General features: G+C 35.5%; 1 protein-coding gene across 4 annotated transcripts in view; it reads left to right on the top strand.

Moving 5' to 3' along the window:
* Nucleotides 1-15,804, top strand: part of TAPT1 (transmembrane anterior posterior transformation 1) — a 93,241-nt gene that overhangs the window by 26,565 nt on the left and 50,872 nt on the right. For 2 of the 4 annotated variants that reach the window (XM_037898025.2, XM_037898027.2), the window contains exons 3-5: nt 2,795-2,913; nt 8,886-8,909; nt 14,689-14,851. In XM_037898025.2, the coding sequence (XP_037753953.1) occupies nt 2,795-2,913; nt 8,886-8,909; nt 14,689-14,851 (306 nt within the window). The remainder of the gene's footprint in view (nt 1-2,794; nt 2,914-8,885; nt 8,910-14,688; nt 14,852-15,804) is intronic. The other 2 variants (XM_037898028.2, XM_037898026.2) reach the window with 1 other exon arrangement.

Here is a 15,804-nt window from a genome sequence, read left to right on the forward strand (position 1 = left end):
TATTCCTGAGTTAGGTTTCAGAGTAACAGCCGTGTTAGTCTGTATTCGCAAAAAGAAAAGGAGTACTTGTGGCACCTTAGAGACTAACCAATTTATTACTTCTTTCAGCAAATTAATTTGAATATTCAGATTTCTACTCCAAATCTACCTTTGTGAAGGAGATTGTCAGCATTAAACTGCTGGAAAATTGTGTAAGTCAAATCAAGACAATTGAATTCAGAATGTTGTCAGGGTTTGTTCTGTTTTTTCCTCCACTCCCCACTCCAAGACCTTATGCTTTTGTCCAGTCAGTTCAGCATCTAGTGAGCATGTTCTTAGCACACTCATGGTTTGATTTGAAAAAATTGTAGTAGGCTGGCTTTTGAAAATAAATTTATAAAGCTGGTAAGTATATTGAGATCTAAGAGCAGATACAAAAGCTGTGGGCCTAACTAGTTGGGAGATTGGAAACTCAGTTATGTTATCTTGTGTAACGTATAGAATTGTAAACTTTTCATTTTGGATTATGTATCTATTTGAAGAATAAATGGGCTTACAAAATGAGTTGCAGAGTATAAATTTGTTTCATTTAATAAAACCTTGATATGTTTGTTTTTAATTTTCCAGTGGGTATTTTCCGTGGAGGTGGGGGAGAAATCACAAAGGCCCTGTTCTCCCAATCCCTCTCTGGAAGTTTGTGTTATGTCTTACCTGTGTAACAGAATTTGATTATATACAGATTCTATCCGGGATAATTTTTTGAAGCTTAGTGCTTGTGATGCTCTTGCTCTTTCTAAAAATAATTTGTGTTAAAGGTATTTAGTTTCAATGACTAAAAAAATCAACTACAGGGTTTTGTTGCTTAGCAACATTCAAGTGTAATTTTAATTTTCATGTTGGTGTGTATTTAATTTAGTAAAGGGTTAAAGCTTACCTGGGAAGGTGCAGTTCTTTCTAAGCAGAGCTTAAAAAAATAGCCTGATGCTTACTAGCCAATGTGAAAATGCATGTGCTGCTACACATCCTGAAATGTAAAGGAAAAAAAGTATTGCTTGTTGTACATTATACAGTGTATCTTTTTCCTAAATTGTCTTCAGTGACTATTTCCTCCTTTCTCTCTTGCAGTACTTTATCCCAATCTCTCCCACACACATTTTCCCAGCCTCTACACACATGCAAGCACCCACATCTGCTCTCACATAGGGCTTTGGAGCAATTACCAGTCATATAGTATCCAGAGGATATATATAATTTACTAGACTCATTCCAAGAATAATACAAACACTTTCGGGGATTGGGTAGTGTGCCACTGCCCAGGACCAGTCCCTGAGTGAGAAGCCACCCCTACCCTCATCTGTTGAGACACAGAAAGATGTTTGGGATTTCTACCAGAATAATGTTGTTTGACCTTTCTCTGGGACTGCATATTTCATATGGTCTCTGGTTAATAGATGTCTGAAGATGCTACTTAGCCCCCACTGGCTCCTGGAAAGGCATAGGAGTTGTCTGTCTCTCTCCTTACCACCCCAGAACCTCTTGACTGCTGAATGATAAGGGTGTATCTGCAATTCTCCGCCTTCGTTAGCCACTGTTTTTGGCTCCTCTTTCCATTGCTCATCTCTGCTATTGCTTGTAGTTTCTCCATTCTGCAGCCAGGTGATTCTTCTCAATCTCTGTTCACATGGCTCTGGAATAATAGAGTAAATTGATCATACTTGTAACTTTAAGTGGTCATTGTTGTTTCTACATTGGATATGGGATTATATTGATATTTTCCATACAAAAACTAAAGTTTACCTGAGTTTGTCACAGAATTTCCAGGCTGCCTTACTTACAGAATCTACATTTGCTTAGTTACCACAGAGTACCTGTGAACTTGGCTGTAAGAAGAAGAAGAAAAAAAAAAAGCTGTTTCCAGCCTTAAGTATCTTGCGTGCTAACTTACACCCAGTTTAAAGTTTTTGTTACCTTTTAATTTAAAAGATTAACTTCCTAAATAAGTTCTCTCCCATAAGATTGGACAAGAAAAGTGGGTGATACCCCTCAAAGAAAATTAACATTAGCCCTGGCCTGATATGGTAGAACAATATTTTAAACACTGATCTTTTATCTAGTTAATCAATATATTTCATCATGATGGGAAATAGACATTTGTGAAAGACAAACACATTAAAAAGAACATCTGTAAAGTAGCCATCCTTTGTATTTTAAAACCTACAAATCATACATATTGTAAGGAGAGTGATCACTTTAGATAAGCTATTACCAGCAGGAGAGTGGGGTGGGGGGAGGTATTTTTTCATGCTTTGTGTGTATAAAAAGATCTTCTACACTTTCCACAGTATGCATCCGATGAAGTGAGCTGTAGCTCACGAAAGCTTATGCTCAAATAAATTGGTTAGTCTCTAAGGTGCCACAAGTACTCCTTTTCTTTTTGCGAATACAGACTAACACGGCTGTTACTCTGAAACTTCAATTGTGTAACCTGAGTAGAAGTCAGAGCTGGTGATCTGCAGTTTCATCCAAGGGCAGTTCACCTATTGAATAAAAATTGAGACAAGTGAGCTGCGGAAGCCTGCAAAGCTTCTGCTATTTGGACCTCATGGAGCAGAATATTTGCTGAATAGATTTCCAAGTTTACCACATGTTGCGTCCTACAGTTCAGCTGGCTAAATAAGTGGAAGTATTGTGCATAACTGGGGGTTTACTATTTTATATTTTTGTTGACTGACTGAGGTCTTATATGTGAAATTATTACAATATAGACAGTTGTGTAAAAGGAATGACATGTTTGTCTTTGTTTTTTATAATCTAGTTGATGTTTTTTGGAATCTTTTTGTGCCTGGATGCTTTTCTCTATGTGTTCACCCTGCTTCCTTTGCGAGTTTTTCTGGCATTGTTCCAGTTCATCACTCTGCCTTGCTATGGCTTACGGTAAGTTTTTGTTTTGTTTAAAAAAAATATTACCATCTTTAAATATTTTAACTAAATGGTTAACTTTTTGTAATTAGCCTATTTAATTTTATGGCCCTTTGGGGTCAGACTCATATTGATAATGGATTCCAGTGTTGTGAATAGAAGGTCTCACTTAAACCTACCAAAACAGGAAAAAAAGTCAAATTAGTCTTAACACTCATCACTAACTCACCCCTTTGGTTGGCCCACATGTTGCCCATAACATCATGCAGACACGTTTTTTTAAAGGGTTGAATTAAATAGCTACATTTTTTTAAGTGTTGAATTAAATAGCACTTTTAATTCAGTGGTTGTTGATGGGCACCTTGACGCATTGTGGCTTTGTGTTGAAATAAACACTTAGGAGAAAATTATTTGCTGTGAAATCAAAGGTAACCCTTTTCTTATATTAAAAAGCATGATTTTGCTTCAATAAGGAAGTAAATGCTGGGTGGAGTGGGCACCTTACTTCAACAACCAAGGGTACGCATACCCCTGGAGCTATGTAGAGATCTTCCGGGGGGTACATCAACTCATGTAGAGATTTGCATAGTTTTACAACAGGCTACATAAAAAGCACTAGCCAAGTCATTACAAACTAAAATTTCATCCAGACGCTTGTTTCTGTCTTGCTCTATATACTTTACACTGAAATATAAGTACAATATTTATATTCCATTTGATTTATTTTATGATTATATGGTAAAAATGAGAAAGTAAACAATTTTTCAGTAATATTGTGCTGTGATACTTTTGTATTTTTGTCTGATTTTTGTAAGCAAGTCTTTTTTAAGTTAGGTGTAACTTGGGGGTATGCAAGGCAAATTAGACTTCTGAAAGTCGTACAGCAGTCTAGAAAGGTTGAGAGCCACTGCCTTACTAAAATTATTTAAGGAACCTGACTGATTCGGGGGATTGGTAATGAGTATAGAGACTTTGACTCCTAGATCAATAGTTCTGATTGTTAATGCATAAAAGTTATTACCAGCTGATAGAATCCCCCCCCTCCCCCCCCCCCGGCTGAGAGAACAAAGATTGAATGGATGCAGGCCTGTCCAGAGAAATGTGAGGACTTGATATATCATGCTCATTAGGGCCCCTCCCTCTCCTTTTTCACTTTGTTTACACAGAAGTTATTGCCATTTTGGGGTGCCCCCTGATCTCGGGGCCCTGGTACAGTTGTCACCCATTCTGCTCCCCCCGCCAACCCTGAATAGATGCATAGATTAAATTTAGTTTAATCCTGAAAAGAGGGTATCTCCATTTAGATGTTATACAAACCCTTGAGTGTATTACACTTGAGAGATTGCAATACTGGTGCCTATGCGGTAATATTTATTTGAATTAATAGAATATTGTGTGGCTGCAATCTGCACTTTCATAAGCACTGCGTTGTACTAATAATAAAAAGTCAGCTTGCATTTGTATTATATAGACAATGTTTTGTGGGTTTGAAATGTTTTATTTTAGAACATATCTTTTTAACAGAGGGAAAGCTAGTGTGATTACATGAAAAAGACCACCGTAGCTTTTAAAGTGTCTTCCTGTTTTGTGTTGTGAAATTTGTGTGCGCAAATTTGGTTAATGTTTAAAACTATTAAAAATGGACGCTAGATGGCAGCCTTCAGTGTATTTTATCTTGCTGTTTGATGAGATTAATCTGGGAGTTTTTCATAATGCGAAACGAAGATTTTCTTACCATGTACATCTGTAGTATAGCACAGTACTACAGTTTATCAATTTTAACTTGTTTCTTCATCACCAATTAAACAACATCCATACAGAGTCTTACAAGAGGAGATGTAATCACCAAAATATTAAAATGCAGTTCAACTCTAAAACTGTCATTTAAAAATGGCATTGTGGGGATTTATTCTCTCGATTACTTCCTTTCTTTTTACACAGTTTACCAGAAAAATGTTTTCTTTTCCTTGATGCCAGCCTTGCAGAGCTAGTCTGGGATCAGGAAAAGAAGCCTCTTCTACTGTGCATAATAATCTGTAATAAATATCTATAGACTAAACGTTGTTTTTTAGAGGTACCTTGGCAACCCCATTGTCTTCAGTCAGGTTTTACAGGTGTGGCCAAGAGCCAGTAATTTAACAATTTGGTCCACTAATTTAACTTTTTTTTAATGTTTGAGCCAGAATCGAACTCATTCTACTATTTTGGCTATACAGAGCTAAAAGAAGTAAGTAGTAGTAAAAACCTTTCATTGCTAATATCAACAGCTATGATTTTCAGTAAACCTAAGGAGCTGATCTTTTCAGTGAGTAAGTTCAGTTTTGTTCAATCACTTTTCAAAACAACTTCACTCGAAACACACATTTGCAAATACATTTAGCGAGGTAGACTCTTCATTAGAGTAGATTATCATACATTTTCTAATTCATGGATGTTTTAAATGTGATGACTTCATATAATGTTCACACTTAATTCATGTTTACAATACACTGTAATTTTGTTTAGCATGACATGATGATGCTGTTCCTAGGCATTCTGAGTTCTCAATTTTACTTTTGTTATTTAATAACCACTGATTTGATTTGGTATAGCAAAAAATAAAATTTGGGCTTTGATTCCCAAAATTATCAGTATACACTTATGTATAGCTAAATACCATGTCAGTAGGTAAAGCATATCTATAATTACTGAAGTTATTGACAAAGCAAATCGCTGATTAACTTTCTCTTCCTCACACAGTTCAAGTAGGTGTTCTGCCCTTTGGTTGGAAAGATTTGACTAGTTCTTCCTTATAGCTGTAACCTGTAACATCATATTCCATTCTGTATAGTAAATAAAAGTGCTCCTCCCTTCACTTGGACTTTTTTCTCAAGATCTCATTAGGGAAGTTGATCAGTGTTCTGTCTCCCTTCTCCTTTTGCTCTTCATTTATTCTATTTCCTTGTAACTTTACTGTTCTTTATAAAATAGGGATTGTATTTCCCTTCCTTTTTTCTTGGAAAAACTTAAAGCTTTTCCTTTTATGTCAGGCTAATCTGTATTCGTGGTAACATGTATGGTGTTTAAATGCAAAGAGGGAACTGTACATAAGAAACATATGTGTATATTTTAATATCCCCATGAAACAAATTAGCTGAAATGTTGAACAAGGAGATTCCCGTATCTGGGATAAATTTCCTGTCGCCATTCTACTTGAGCATTGTCAGGTTTTGACATACCTATTTTACAGGGTAGAGAATATAAGCTCTTCAACAGTTTGACCACTAAGTTATTCTAGGTCACTTTCTTTGGTCTAGATTTAAATCTGTTGTGCAAATTCTGGTTCATTATATTTGTTAGAACAACATTAATTTTAACTTAGATAGCTATATCTTCACAGATGCTCAAAATTACTGAAGCTACAGCTTATCTACAGTACATTCGTAGTTGGAGCAATTCAAGAGTCTGTCACTAAGTGTAAACTGCCTGTCATTCTTGCTCAGCAAAACTGGCAGGACTTTGGTGCTGTTTCCCTTGGGACTGAGTGATAGTGTGTATTTTTGTAGTTTGGCAGGCCTAATTTCCTTAGGTCTGTGTTCCAAACATAGAGTGGGTGTCTCTAAAGATTTGACAAATAGTTTAGGAAGTTAAGTAGAATGACGAAACTCTTAACTCAAATAATTCCAGTGACTGATGTCTTCCTCCAAGGAAGAAAAAATTCTCCTAAATTCAATAAATCTTTTTTGCTGTTCTTACTGTTAACTAAATTCTGGATACTAACCAAGATATTCTTCAGCCACTCAATCATGCTGTGCTGGAACACCAATTCTAATGTAAAGGATTTCCAAAAATTTGTTGGAATAAATCTCTTAAGATACTTCTCAAGAGTAGATTCTTAAACTGTACTTCTGAGAAAAGTACTAGATGTTTCTTTGACAATTGAGCCAGATCTGATTAGTTCAGACAACAGATTTCCTAAGCATCTTAATCTTTTGCTTGTAGAATTTTATAAGGATATTGATCATTAATTTTCAGCCTAGCATAGCTAAAGGCCCATGAAGAAATGATAGGAAGATCTTTGTTCATAATAATATTGGTACAAAGAGTCATAGGATGAAGTCTTAAAATTGCACATTATCCAAGACAGCTTCTTAGATATTAGGACTAAAGAGGATCCTATAATTCTATAATTAAGCCATAGAATGAGTAAAGACTAGATTAAATTACATCTTTGTTCTTTCCTGAAAGTGAGGTTTTTCTATAATCTTAGACATTTTTTTTTAAAGCAGCATTCTAGAAAATACTGAACTAGATTATAAATTTTCTCATATGGGAAGAAATGTCAGTATCTAAGTATTAAATCCTTGGAGTGTTACCCTAAAATGTTCAAACTTGTTCTGTGATGTGGAATTCAACAGATCTATCTTTTAAATATACTTGGTATACAGGGTATGTTATTGCTCTGCTCATTTCTTCCTAAAAGGAATAAGTAGAACTAGGTCCAATTATAATTAATTTAGCTCCCTTCTAGGCTTAATTGTAGTGGCTATAACTATAAAATTCCCCATTACCCATTTTGGGCTTCAGTCCTTTCAATAGGGAATAAACAAATGTTACTGCTTTACTTCAAAGAAAGAGCTATAGCAGAGAGAACCGTCTACAAAAACCAAACATACTTTTCCTCTGTGGATCTTGTTTCTTTGTCATATTGTCAGACCTTTTTAAAAAAGTAAATTGGAGTTTCCATTGCATACAGACTTAGTCCCCAGCTGTTTGTTTTGTTTTGGGGAAGGTGTTTTTTGTGCTAAGAACTAGTTCCAGCCCTTGTACTCGCATAGATTCTTCACTGTCTGATGAAATCACTGAGAAGGCAAATGTGTCTTCTTCCATCAGGATATATTCTAATTTATTCCTTCTAAACAAAAATCCAAAACCCTGTCCATGTGCATTCTGTGTATGCTACGTTAGAAAAGCTTATCAGTGTCAGGGCAGACGTCCATCTTTCCTTTCCATAACTACGTAGTGTAGCGACATTACAACCTTCTCTCTTTCTTTCTCTCTTGTAAATCAGACTGAAGGGAAGAGCACTTTCACTTCTTTATAGGATGGAATGTGGTGTCACAGGGAACTTCACCATGGTGAGTAAATCCTGATTTTCCTTTTATGCTATCAGCAAAATTCACATCTACTTGTAGTCAGTAGACTGACTGATCACAATATATAAATGGACAACATAGGTAGATTATTAATTAACTTTCCTGGGTAAAAAGTCTGGCACTTATTATACGTTGCCCACGGACGTATGGCTCTTTATAGGAAAGCATAAAGGCTAACCCTTGCTATTAGAAATAGACTTGTATAAGTCACATAAGACTCACATAATAGTCTTATGTGACTTTTCTTGGCTATGGAAATATAGTTTGATATTAAAAATCAGTTGCTTTTAAAAATTGTGTAGGTAGTGTATGTGTACCACTTCAGCCAACGTATAAAAAATTCTTAACATCATGGCCCCTGCTCTGTTTTGATTAATTATCTAGCATAGTACATGGTCTGTTTTTACTTTGTATAGTAATACATTGTATTCCAAATGCATCTCTGCACCATCATAGTTATGTTTTTTGCTTGTACTTTATTTTTTAAGCAAATTTTTAAATTAAAACTACAGGAGATTTGTAAAAACTGTAACTCAGTTAACTGAGTGAAATTACTTTGTATCTCTGGGTGACCACAAGACCAACTTCAGTCTCTGGATTTTTGAAAATATATCTGCATTTCACCAGGTGTAAAAAAACTGAGCTAATTGTTTTGTTTTTCAGAAAGAAAGTTATAGATATTGTGAAAATTTTTAGACTTATTTGCAAAATAAAATAGACACTTAAAATTGTGCTAAGTTCTTCATTTGCTGACTTTTAATATTATTGCTGCTTGTTTTTTTAAAAGGAAATTAAGTGAAATTTTTTTATTGTTCTCACATGAAGTCTTATTTTGCATTTATTCTGTGACAGCTCTCATCAGGGCCTAAGAATCAGGTTGGTTTTATGTTACGTTCTTAGCATGGTCTCGTGCTGTGTTGTTTGCATGTAGTTTTTGTGGTGTTTGAAAAGTGAAGTGCCATTTAATATTGACAAACTTAGCCCCATTTTGTCCTATATTTCAAATGGAGGTGTATGAGCAATACCTTAATATTAGAAACCAGTTGAGGAGAACTGCACGCGCACATGCACACGCAGTCACACACACACCTTTTCCAAAGCAAAAACTGACACTGATTTCAGTCTATATGCAGGCATGCTTATAGCAAACTCATTTTGGTTTTGTTTTCCCTGACATTTTAATTAGTAAAGATATTTTTATGAAAAATAAAAGCATTGTGTTTTAAGCAGTAGCCTGCTCGTTCCTGTTTTATGCCTCATTTAAAGTCATAATCCTCTAATTCAATAATATAATTATGATGCTGCAAGTGAAGGATTAAAACTTCAGTTGAGGAAAAATTATATATAAGGAGCTAAAAGTTTAACAATTCAGTTTTCATGTAAATATCAGTAATAGTTATAAAAAAGGAGAAACGAAAACCAATTTAGATCTGTTAGCAATAGTTGTATTTAAATCGAATGTTCTTTGACTTTAAAGAGAGATGTGGTCAATACACTGAGGCTCAAAATTTAGAAGTGATTTATTTTTAAACGTACAATGCTTAATATTTAATGGAGAAGTTGTAATGAATATTTTTTTAAAATTCAAATGAAAAGATTTTTGTTTGGACTGAAAATTTCACTTAGTTTTGCGACCGAAACTTGAAGTGTTTTTAGTGCATGAACCAGACAGTACAACTGACTAGCCTGTTGCATTATGTAAGTTCAGTGAAATGCAATAGGTACTCTATATAATTAAGTAAATTAATTTTTATGACAAAATCTGGCTCAATCTAAGATAGTATTAATAATGTGTTCATTAATAACTTGATATGTTTTTAAAGGATTTCAATCATAACTATCTTACATTTTTGTATAATCTGTAGTGTGTATTACTGTGTATTTATTTGTATTACAATAGCGCTATGAGCTCTGTTTTGCTAGGTGCTATACAAACACAGAACAAAAAGTCAGTCCCTGCCCCAAGGGGCTTAGCATCTAAGTATAGAACAAGAGACAGCAGATGAATATCAACAGACAGGGAGTACAAGTAAACAACAAGACATTTATTGATCAGTATGAAAGACTGTGGTTGCTGCATACTAGCAGCCTTACCTACAGCAGCTGTGATGTGAGGACAGCAGGAATAACAATAACAAGGTTGTCTAACACTTTCCATTATAATAGCCTGTCTTCAATTGCTTATAACTTTGTCAATTTTTAACTGCTTATATGGAAATATTCCATGCTTAGTGTCTGCCTCAGATTGTTTTGTTTTTGAAAGTTTGAGCAAAAATGGTTCAACTGTTTTTTCAATAACAGGGCTAGTGAAAAACAAATAGTTTTGCTAGTATTTATTAAAAAGAGTCTGAGTCTTTTGGAATGGCTCTAGTGCCTCAGAGCTTTGGAACAGTAATTCAGAATTTGGCAGGGGATCAGCTGGTAGGCTGAACAGAGAATAAATTGGGTGCTACTTTTTACGCTCTTTCACATATGCAACAGCGTGATAAAATTATAAACAGTAATGACATTAAAAGGCAACAAATTTTAAAATTGATAATCAGTTGTTGCATAGTTCATAACTCGCTGCCAAAGAATATTGAACCAAAAGATAGACTTAGTCTTATATAAATGTAATCTTTTTTGAATCTATTACACTTAAATCAGTTAAGAATTTTAAAAAGGTAATAAACTTTCTGGAATAAAAACCAATCATTTACTGCCTGGTATTGGAAAGAAACGTCTCTCTTGGGCATATTCCTGAATATTTTTCCATCATGAGGATTTATCCTCTGAAGCATTAATCAGTATTTGAGACAACAAGATGTTGGACTAGATGGACAGTTTGACTGGATCAAATATGGCTGCCTGTGTGTTTGTCATCTTTTTGTATAGTCATACATTTTGAATTTATAATCTAAAAAATTTAGAAAAGTACCTAGATGTTGCAATTTAACACAATACAAAGTAAATATAACGTGATATTAGAATTAGGGAGAGAAGATGGATAATTTTTGTGCTTCTGTTCTTTTTGTTTTGCAATCAATTGCCACTTCTGCTGTGTAAGAGCAGCTAGGACAAGGATATTTTATCCAGATGGCCCTTTACTTACAAACAAACCGTACATAAGAAATTTGCTGTCTCTTGTGAGCTAATGCTTAAAACACAACAATAAAAACCCCTCATGTTTGTTCTTAGGTGTCTTTGTTGCCTTTTTGTTTTTTGTGGTGGGCCCATAGAAGAAATGCCATCACTGATTCTCCTTGGGATAAATTTGGTAAAAATCAGTAGCCTGGCTTCTCTTCAAAATATTGGCTGCACTGAGTAAAATTGTGAATAAGTTTATTATATCATTATATTATGGATCCTTTATATGTGGGATAAAGATAGCTAAAAATGCACTAGCCAGATTATAGGTTTTGGATGCCAAACTCTCATCAGCTTTATACATTTAATTGACTTAGTTATTCTGGATACCAGTAAACCAGGGTTTTATTGTGGTTCATTTTACTCGTGCTCTATCAATTGTTAAATAACTTCAATGGTACAGCTGTTAGAACAAAGAAGGGTTTGGCAAGGACAGATGGCAATGCAGTATGAGCCTGAAACTATTTTTCTTCTCCTAGAATAATGTACAGTACAAATACTGTAAAAACAAATATTCTCTGCAGTTGAAATACTCCTGAAATGTGAGCATTTGTAATTTTTTTTCTTCATAATGATATTTGTGTTTCTGATCTTTTGCACAAGTTTAGACACTTGGGCTTTGTTTCTCCCAAACAACAGATGGAGACAGAACTCCTTCCTACTGTTTGAGATGCACGTAAGACATTTGTTTAGAATAGCATGGGTATAAATTGACATATGATTGTTTCAAAAATGGAATTTAAAAAAAAGTCTTCTGAAGCGAAGAAATTTTCCCCTATTTGTTCCTTTTCATTGATCAAACGTTCTTTTTCTATAGTTTTGCATTATATTGCAATAGTCAGGGATGTTTAAGGGGCTGGCAGTAGCTACTCATGTAGGTCTTAAACTGGCTTTTCTTATGTCAGAAATATAATAATTTTTAAAAGTAGATAATTTTTTCTCCATTAGCTCATATTTAAAGCAAAATAAATTTGAGGTTAAAATAACCTTTTTTACATTCTTGACAACTGGAAAGATCTATTTAATTGATGTGAAATTAACATCACAATAACCCTTCCTAGCCTTTGATATATTGCCACTATACATCTCTGTACATCTCCACTATATTCTTTTAAGTACCATAACACAGTGATGAACAAAATAGCTTGGTAGGACAAAAAACCCAAATGAAGGTTGGCCTCTTGTGTGCTCATGAGAGGGTAGCCTCACTTACAGCTTCGCTGCCTGGCTAGAGCCCTGAGAGAGATTGAGTTCTTTGGTCTGTACCAACATCTATGGATGTTCTATGGAGAGTGAGCTAGTGAATGCCCCAAGATTATCCTCATAAACAATAGTAAAGTAAATTGAAACTTCTGTGCAGTGGATTATGGAGAAAACAAATTGTTCTTTTCTTCACTTAAGGGAATCATGGGGTTTTTTTAGGCTGACTATAATTCAAGATTCCAAATAAATATGTAAATAATCAGTTGGAATCAGTAAACAATTGTGTGGAGTGTGTGTAAAACACTGCAGAGAGTAGGTGGGCTTCTGATTTTGTCAGTCCAAGGAGAATGTAGAATTTGCCTACTTCTGTTAAGTAAAGTAATCAGAGACAAGATAGGTGAGGGGTATTATCTTTCACTGGACTAACTGTGAAAGATGCTACCTCACCTGCCTTGTGTTTCACATGTCCTGGGACCAATGTGGTTTACAATAGTACTGCAAATAAGTAAAGTAATCTGCTGCAATGGAACTGTATACCTTACGTAATTTATGTACACCTAACCCGACATGTTCGTTGTATTTTTATAGCACAATTTTTGCTTTGGAAATGTACTAAAATGTAGAGGAGTTTGTCAACATTTTATATTCTGATAAGGTACCAGTTAAATCTGATTATGGCTCTTCCTTTAATGTATCACTCATAGCATCTCTGCCATATTTTATAATTTCTACATAGAGTGATTTCATTATGTATGTCTATCTGTCCAGGCAATTTCTCTCTTGCTCATAATTTTTTAATTTCCTTAGGCTGGTAGAAAATAAGGGCTTGTTCACTCTTGCAAATGTACTGAAATAGCTATTCCAGAGTAATTATTCCAGAGTAGTTATTTTGGTATAAGCCGCCATTTACACACTAATTCTTGTATATGAGTGCCTTTTTAATTCGCTTTTTCCAGAATGAGTATTCACAAAGGGGCTTAGACTAAAATAACTATTCCCGAAAACATAGACAACCCTGAAGATAAAGAAACATTCTCTGTATCCAGCTTCCAGACAGTTGCACGTCTACTACAGCTGGAGCAAAGTTGCCTTATCATTCTGGGCTCAGCTACTTCTGAATTAATGATCATGTTTTAACACTTGTGAATGCATCAGAAAGTTCTAGTGTAGACAAGAACACAATCATAATAATAATCATTTTAACTGGTCCAAGTTAACTGTAGTGTCCTTGTTTCTACTAGAGCTTTCATTTGTTAGTAAACACGTGTTAAAACAATTTTTAATTCAGATGTAGACATGCTTATGTACAGTACCTCACAAGATTGTTATGAGGCTTACTTCACTAATGTTTCCCATGTGCTTTTGATATTTGGCACTATGGTGCTTTAACCCTTTGACCCAATCTGTAAGAATTTTAAGTGTCCGGCATCCGATTAGTGCTCAGTAGTTGATTTATAAGCATTGATAGGTGAGTATCTTCCTTGGAATTTCATTGTGCTATATATGAAGTGTGGGTGTCTTGGGGCAAGTTGGCATGCTTTGTATGGTTTTTGTTAAAGTACATTGAATGGTTGGTAGCCCATACTACTAAGGCAGAAGAATATGCCTGGAAAGTGTTATGCTGTGTACTCTTACATGGGCTACGTGTTTGGGAGCTAACTTGGGCATTTCAGGTTGTGTGCTTTTGAGAAAGTTGCAGAGTCTTAGTACTAAAAAGAGATATTGAATAGTATATTAGGGGTTTGTACTCCAACCCGCAGCATCTCGTTCAATCCTTGAGGGGGCCATTTAGGGATCTAGGGCAAAAATTGGGGATTGGTCCTGCTTTGAGCAGGGGGTTGGACTAGATGACCTCCTGAGGTCCCTTCCAACCCTGATATTCTATGATTCTATGATCTCATTCTTTGTACTGCAGTCTCAGAGAAGGAGGCTTCATTTCCTTCTCAAAGAGTGAAGCAAGCATGGCTACTTCTGTACGGGAGAAGATTAAATTGATATGTAAAATGGCCCAGAATGAAAGGTTCAGTAAAAGCAAATATACCTATGTGCACAAGGCTCTTGTCAAGGTTGGGGGCAAATGAGATTTTATTTGAATTTCTGGGGCCTTGACAGCTAGTAGAGAAGCAATCCTATTCAAGACTGATCTGTAATTTTGTATAATTGTTCCTAGTGCACTGCTTCTTGGTTTTTTAGCTCAGCAGTAAACTCTGTTTCAAATACTATGTATTCTTAGCCAGCAGCCTCTGTCAGTGCATATCAGCTAGTGGCATTTGTATTTTGTGGCTGTATAACGTATAAAGAACGTATTTTGTGCTTTATATTTCAGTGATAGACGTTTACTACAACCTGCTCAGGTATGTGACATTTTCAAGGGAGTTATATTGGTCATCTGCTACTTCATGATGCACTATGTTGACTACTCTATGATGTACCATCTGATAAGAGGACAGTCTGTCATAAAACTCTACATCATCTACAACATGCTGGAGGTAAGGGCATTGGCATCAAAAGGAAATGTCAAAGTATGCTTTCTTTCAGGATATCTTATATAAGATTGTTATGACTTTTGTACTTTATGACTTTGGTACATCTCTCTAATATAGTAGGTAGAAAGATGTTACACCCCAAGGTGGACTTGAACATATAGCAAAATAGACCTGGACATGAAAATATCTAAAAGATGCTTCCATAAAAAAGGGTGCAACAACTTTGTTATAAATCTTCTTTCATAAATCTGTTTCTTGTAATGCATCAGAGTTAATTAAGTTAAATAAAAAAAAGAGGGAGAGCAAGTGAGAAATAGGAAACGGAGAAGAGAGTTTTGGACTGTAATTTGAAATGCAAGAGTCAGACTGATAGTTTGAAAAAAATTATTTGAAATAGGAAGAGCTACTGAGAAGGTTTTGCCCAGTAGTGGCAAAATCCTATGGAAGAACAAAGAAAAGGCAAAAGGTAGATGAAATTTATCTGTTAAATTTTTCTTTTTAGAAATGTGCCTTTTAGTATGCTTAGGCTTTCAACCTCTCCCAATCCATACCATCAGACAAAAGTCTGAGTACATGGATAGAGTTTCTGCCATGAGTTTAGAGGAGTGTTAGAGAAACAGGGAAGGGAAGGAAGAAAGCAGAGAGATAGACAGCCTGTGAGGTAGGTTAAAGGGAAGTCCTGTAAAAACTCAAAGTATATGTGTAACAGGATTCACGCACCATGGTGGTGCCTCCTGCTGGCTGTCTTGGTAATTAGCTCTGTGCCCTCTTCAGGTGGTGTCTTGCCACTTGTCGCTCCTGCTCTAGGACCCATGTCTCTCCAACGACCATGGCATCCTCTTCAGCAACACAGCCCACTGGCTGTGCAACACACCTTGCTCCCCACTTCCAGGGGACCTGCAGTCCGCTGTTCAGCCACTTCCCATAGTGGCGACTGCAGCATATTGTCTGGCCAC

This window comes from Chelonia mydas, chromosome 4, assembly GCF_015237465.2.
Source record: "Chelonia mydas isolate rCheMyd1 chromosome 4, rCheMyd1.pri.v2, whole genome shotgun sequence".
Taxonomy (NCBI): Eukaryota; Metazoa; Chordata; order Testudines; family Cheloniidae; genus Chelonia; species Chelonia mydas.